General features: G+C 33.0%; 1 protein-coding gene across 1 annotated transcript; it reads right to left on the bottom strand.

The window, feature by feature from the left end:
* Positions 1–5,887: 5,887 nt before the first annotated feature.
* On the bottom strand, positions 5,888–7,215 carry LOC134256591 (type-1 angiotensin II receptor A-like). The gene is made up of 2 exons (XM_062739271.1): positions 6,559–7,215; positions 5,888–5,944 (listed from the first exon to the last, which is right to left on the bottom strand). The coding sequence occupies exons 1-2, from the start codon at positions 7,213–7,215 to the stop codon at positions 5,888–5,890; spliced, it is 714 nt and encodes a 237-aa protein (XP_062595255.1).
* Between the last annotated feature and the right edge of the window lie 244 nt (positions 7,216–7,459).

The raw sequence follows: 7,459 nt of genomic DNA on the forward strand, positions 1-7,459 counted from the left end.
TAAATTTATGTTATCCTTGTGATAAGGCGCCTCATTGGATATCAAGAACTTTGACCCTTTGACCTTGATATTGGAGTTTGACCTACTTTTTTTTTTTGGGTACCACCAAATTTGACCTTGGAGTTTGACCCGCTTTTACACAAAAATTCCAAACTTTTACTTTGGTCATATCTTTTGAACAATAGATTCCAGGACTTTTATACTTTACATATGTATTTTTTGTGACAAGACCTTTCATTGAGTACCAACAACTTTGACCTTTTGACCTTGGAGATTTCCGTACTTATGAAAAAACTTTAACCTTGGCCATAACGTTTGGTCAGTAAGGGCTTTCATACTTCACATAAATTTATGTTATCCTTGTGATAAGGCGCCTCATTGGATATCAAGAACTTTGACCCTTTGACCTTGATATTGGAGTTTGACCTACTTTTTAAATACAACTTTGAACATAATTTTTGAAAGGTAAGAACAAAGGCTTTCATATTTCCAGTTGTGACAAGACCTATAATTTGATATCAAGATCCTTGACCTTGGAGTTTGACCCTATTTTACGCAAAAATCCAAACTTTTAATTTGGCTCTAATTTTTAAACGGTAGATACATGTACTTAAAATTTCATATTTCAAATATCAATTCTTTGTGGCAACATCTTTCATTTTTGTTGATAACATATATATAAATAAACCTAAGACTATTTTTAGTTTCGGCTTTTTCCTTTATGAGAAAACACATGTATACAAGAACATCTTTTTTTTAACTATACAAAAAAAAGAACATCAGGATATTCAAATCTCATTGGCGTCGGGAGCAAATTGAAAGTGTTGGGGGGGCGGAGGTAAAAAAAATGTTATACATTCAAAAGAACCTAGAACCTGACAAGCAAAAAAATAAAAAAAATTAATAAATAAAATAAAAAGGAAATGTGCGTTGGCCAAACACGAAAATCTTATTTCGTTTGGGAGAGGAGTGTGTGGGGGGGGGGGGGGGGGGGGGGGGGGGGGGGTAGATTCGAACTCCAGCACCAATTTTTTTTTCCAAACATCAACACTTTCCCCAGTTATTAAGCCTGTACTGCAACATGTCTGTGGAAATTGGGGAAGGGGGCTAAACCTACGCAGCAGTGCCCGATGTCTATAATAAGTCTATCTTTGGAAAAAAAAAGTCGGGCCCTCCCGGTTCCGACGCCTATATGGATCTCTTTAAAAGCATGCTAAATATTCAAAAGAGTCTTTTTTGTTTAATAATTAGCATTGTAAATTCCCCCTCTGACAAGTTTTGTGAAATCATTTATCCACCCTTTATATGATAGGATTTTCAGCATTATTGAATCACACGTTATGCACATTCTTTAATTGCAGAATAATGTGTCATCATGTTTATAAAATGCAAATATATCTAATCTTGGTATTTTTAACAACTTGCGTTAAATTTTTATTTCAGATCTTTGTTATGCTCCGAAATTCGAGCGAAAACGACATCTGATTTTAATCAGATAGCCCTTGATGGCAAATAAGGGCGTCTTCGCACGAGTGAAAAATTCGCAAGAGGTTATAAAACATCGATATATATATATTTACATTTGCAAATGTTTTCCTTTATATAACACTACTGAAAGCAAGCGTTTTTATAACTGTATAAATACAGGTACGGGGTCAAGAGGTAATAGATATTCGTATGGATAAACGTTCGACGTAATTTCTCTGTGACGTCATAAAGGGTCGACGCGCAGTCAGTGGATTACATACATGCCGTTGGGTTTGAAAAAATAATGCATTTCACACGTTAAAAGTCACAATCAGGCAAGTTTAAAGTATGAATAAGTCACAAATGTAAATATAAGTAATAAGGTATCATTTTTTGAGTGTTATTGGGATGTAAAACGGGTTGGCACATGATCAAATCTTCCATAAAGCCCTTCGGGCTTTATGGGATTTGATCACGTGACCAACCCATTTTACATCCCAATAACACTCAAAAAATGGTACCTTATTATATAAATATATATATATATATATATATATATATATATATATATATATATATATATATATATATATATATATATATATATATATATATATATATACTTAAAATAAAAAAGAAAACACGAAAAACTTCAGTAAAGCTTTAGGCCTTTCATTCTATCATCAGAAGCTCTACAAATAAACAACTGTAGTAACATAGTAACGTTACACAATAATTGGCGGAGTATATGACGTCGTTATTATGAAGTCAAATGAATTATGACGTCATAGTTAGCAGCTCATTGCGTACAGGTAAAAGTACGTGAAATTTTCAAGTTCTTAATAAAATGCAGATAAACATATGCATACATAATTAAATCCAATAGATATACATTACATCAGATTGTTAAGCTTTGGTTTTAACGCACAAATAAAATGTTTTTCTTTTTGGCGTCTACAAATATCATTTCCTCCTGCTACTTTATAAAACGGAAATATCGTAAATTTCTTTTGTCCGCACACGTCCAAATGTTCAATTAATGGTATTTGTCTATACTCTGGAGTGTTAATCTGTTGCTTGTGGGTACGAACCCTGGTACGGAGGGTGTTACTGGTCTCACCTATGTAAAATTCACTACACCCTGGACAGGTTATCACATATAAAACATTTTGTGTATCACACGACATATTGGCGTTCACTGTAAATTTTCTGCCGTTAAAGTTATAACAAGATCCTTCAATTATAAAATCACAGGTTCCGCATCGGGGATTTCCACATTTAGTCACTGAATAAGTTCCTTCAAAATTAGAATTACATAGGAGTCTTTTCAGGTTCTTGGGTTGACGTCTACTTGAGATAAATTTTACGTCTTTATAGATTGTCTTTGTAGTTTCGTCCTCTCTGAGAATTGTGTTCAGTTGGTGAACAATGGGGTTGATGTTCTGGTTCCGGGGATTATGCGTGTGCACAAAGGGAATAATATTCTCGTTAACTTCACGTCCTTTGGCTAAAAGTAATTCCGATCTATCATGTTCCTTGGCTTTAAGTATTCCATCATCTATAAGCTGAACTGGATATTTCTGTTTAACAAGATACGTTCTTAGTTCATTTAAACGAATGTCCCTTGTATCTTTTTCACTGACAATGGCGCATATACGTCTGGCAAGGTTATAAGGAATTGATGTTTTGGTATGATGCGGATGGCAGGAACCAAAATGTAAGTATTGGTGTGTATCCGTCACTTTGTAAAATATGTCAGTAACAATCCTTGTGTCCTTTTTAACAACGAGAACATCTAGGAATGGTAGTTCATTTTCACTGGTATCTATCGTAAATTTGATGTTGGCATTCAACTCATTTAATATTTTAAAACGTCTAATTTTTCGTCACTTTCATCCCATAAAAAAAAGCAGTCATCTAGAAATCTTTTCCATTTAGATTGAAGGTTATTGGCTATATCTTCTCCCCACAATGTTATGAGTCGTTGGTGAAGTTTGAATTCTAAGTATCCTAGAGTAAGTGTTGCGTACGTCGGTGCAACTTTTGTTCCCATGGCAGTTCCTTTAGCTTGTAAAAAATGATTATTATCAAAGGCAAACGTATTATTTTGAAGGACTAATTTCAATCCTTGAAGGACAAATTCTTGTGGAAAGCGATCGTGAAGAAGGTAAGGATGTTTTTCTATCAAGAATTTTATCGCTTCTATTCCGAGTTCCGTTGGAATGTTAGTATACAAACTAACAACATCAAACGTAACTAATTTAGTATCGACGTCTGGTAAATGATTCAGGAAGTCAAGATCATCTCTAATGAAACTTGGTACCTTTTCACAGAATGGTTTCAGCAAAATATCTAACAAATGGCTAAGTCTTTGGGTAGACGAGTTAGGGCCTCCAACAATAGGTCGAAAAGATAAATCCTGAGGAATAAGGCAGGTAATATATTCAGAATTCTGAGATTCTATGGCATTCTTAATTTCCTTCGATTTGTGAACTTTGGGTAAGCCGTAAAACTGACTTTCGCGGGCTTCAAAATTTATAAGATAGTCTCTTTCCTTGTCTGTTAATTCTTCAGAAAAAGATTCATGGACAAGACTTTTTATTTTTGACATAGATTTCTTTTCATTGTTTTGTTAATCTTTTGATAAAATTCGGTGTTTTGTAACATGGCCATGATTTTATTTTCATAAGAGTCCTTGTCCATGATGACCACTCCTCCTCTTTTGTCTGCCTCTTTAATGACTATACTTTTGTCGCTACATAAGTCTTTCAGGGCAATTTGCTCATCCTTAGGAAGATTTGATTTATTATTAGGTAAGTTGGTATCTGGAAGGTTTATGTTTTCAAGCGTCTCGCAAACAGTATCTAATGTGCAATTTCTTCCTCGTTTTGGAATGAAATCTGACTTGTTTCTTACAAGATCCTCGGGCTGTGTATGTTCAACTTCTTCATTAGAATCATTCTCGTCCTCATCCTCGTGGAAGAACTCCCTTAATCATAAACGTCGTGTATATGATTTAATATCTGTTTTTAGTTCCTGGTGGTTCCTTCTAGGTGTAGGAGTATACTTCAAACCTTTAGAAAGTAATTTTATTTCCGAATCTGTAAGAGTCCTAGATGACAGATTAAATACTTTAGGATCCGTTGACTTGTTTGAGGAGGATTTATCCGTACCTTTATTAATGGGGTTGTTTTTTCCTATTGGGCACGAGGTTAGTATCTCTCGCCTTGATTGGGGTTGCCTCCGCCTAAAAATAAATAATAATAATAAATATATATATTTCCAATTCAACATGTAAATATGGGAAGGATATTGCGATAATGAACAGTATTCAATCTCAAAATCAATAAGACAATACAAAACAAGAGCAGTTGAAACACAGATCTCCGAAACATCAGAGGTAGGATCGTGTGCCATGGAGGAGTGAGCATCCCCTACTAACTGGTCACACCCGCTGTATGCTCATTGTCATGATCGTCAAAAAACGGGAAAATCAGTCGACAATTCAATGTGTAAATAATGGACTAACAATTGGTATGAAAAACTTCAGTCAGCATTTGACGCAATGATAAATTGTATTTGCTGACATGGTCATTGTATCAACCATTGAACTTACAAATTTATGACTTTAAACCAGACTGCTGATATTTTTGTTTCATCAACCTGCTTGTCAATAACTTACCACGTGTTATAAATTGTTCATACGTAGAGCTTGTCTTGCATTGTATACATTCCGTATGCAGGTGATGAAGATATATTGTGCATAAGAGAAGATGACGATATAAAGTTAAAGTCGTCACGTTTATCATATAACTTGGTTGTTAGATTACCATTAACGTCTTTTTCAAGTAAAATATCCAAGTATGAAACATATGTGTCAGACTCTGTGGTATCTTTTATCTCAAGCTCTTCTGGATATATCGTATTGACGTAGGAATGGAAATTATCATTGCTATTTGACAATACGTCGACAATATATGTAAATGTCGAGATGAAGACCACAGCAAATGTTTTCTTCTTTTCACGCATAAGCTTTTGCATAAATTCTACTTCATATGAATATAAAAATAGGTCTAATAACGGAGCCCAATTGGTTTTCATGGGATATCCAATAGATTGTTGGAATACCTGGTCTCCAAAAACCACATAGATATTGTCAATCAGAAACTCAAGCATCTTCTTGATGTCAACTTCAGAGTACTTGTGTGTGTAATCAGAATCTGTTTTAACAAAATAATTTTTCAAATGACCAGGTAAGTAAATTTACGCGTTCCATTTTTATTGAAAAAGTAGCTGTCGATGATATCAAAAAGCATGGATTTTAATTCAATTTCGTAACATTATAACAATTAATTTATAATAATATGAAAGGTATTTTTTTCTATTCATTTATCAAAAAGGATGTTATGAAGTGTTTTCTTCAACTAGTTTCATTTTCTCTAACTAGGATGTAAAAGTGATCTTCAGAAATTGTTTCCTTAAACAAGCAAATTCATTATACAAAATATGTTGAAATTTACATAATAAAAAATTTACATATTTTCAAAAAGTCAAATGGAAATCAAAAAAACTTAGATAAAATAATAGCATTATTTATTGAGTCAACCTTTGATATGGACAAATGCATGAATTTGAATAATTTATAGTACAGTAACGGGAAGTTCAGTGTTAATAATTCTTCAAATCGTGTGCATATATGTAAGATATATGTATACATCCGGCGTGTAAAATCATGCTTTTGAAAACCTTGCTAAAATATAATACAGTCCTGAAAAACTTGTGTTAAAATGATTACAAAACTTGAAAAATGAGCATACATCTCACAAATTATTTAATTATCATTGTTTACAATAATACAGTATTAATGTTTGATTACCTTGATTATTACACCCTCAGTGAAGAAAAAAAGAGTATATAGGGATTGCAAGCGAAATTAAAGAGTCCAAAGAGAATACGCACATAGAATGTGGATACTAAAAATATTACTGGAATAGAATTCCCAGAAAAATCTATATATAACCAAACAGCGTCATTAAATATGGAAGACATTTTATGGAAAACAAAAACTGATAATATAATGGAAATAACAACGTTCATTCTTCTGTAGATGTTGTTTCTAACAGAAGAGTTTTTTAAAGCTTTCATCTTTTTGGTATGTATAATAATGATTGCACAAAGAGAAAGCAGTTCCCAAAGTATATTAATGATTATTATTAATAGTCGCCGCATTTCAAATTGGCGGGGAGAATTTTTAAAAATAAAGAATATCATTACAAATATAAAAGCTGAAAAAAGTGAAGCGTAAAGCCAGATCATAATAGAGCATACCATAACAATTGACGCGGTAAGTCGTATCTTGCTCTCTAAGGGCTGGACTGTTAATAAATATCTGATCATAGCGAGAAACACAATGTATATATTTGAACAATATTCAATTGTTTGCATTAGCGAAATAATTATTACCCAAAAATCCCTTTCTAACTTTAGTTGAACGTAAAAATAAACATTCCAATTAGAAAATTTATCCAGAAACATTTTGATGATATTTAGAGTATCAGACAATGCAAGGCAACTGATGGCAACAAATGTTGGAGTGTGAAATTTTTTATGACATAAAACTGTACAGATGGTCACAACATTTCCCACAAAACCAAGTAATCCAATAATCAAAACCAACACCACTGTTAATTTTTCAAACCATTCCGATGTCCATTCAATAGCATTAGAATTAAATAAATGGAATGACATTTTATAATTGTTATGAAAATCATAATAGTTTAAATAATCATTAGAGCCATTTTTTGTTTCGTTCCAGATTCTCTGTAGAGTTTCGTCAACTGGATAAAAATAAGAGATCCAATAGGTACTATTGTGCAATTCTGTCTCTTCATCAAAATGAGACGAATTCCATTGAGAAGGTTCAGTTGTCGATACCGAAATCTCTCTTTTATAAAATGCCATTTCTCAACAAACTGTAAAAAAAATGTTTTCT

Source organism: Saccostrea cucullata, unplaced genomic scaffold, assembly GCF_032062105.1.
Source record: "Saccostrea cucullata isolate Sc308-1 unplaced genomic scaffold, CSIRO_AGI_Scuc_v1 ctg1796, whole genome shotgun sequence".
NCBI lineage: Eukaryota > Metazoa > Mollusca > Bivalvia > Ostreida > Ostreidae > Saccostrea > Saccostrea cuccullata.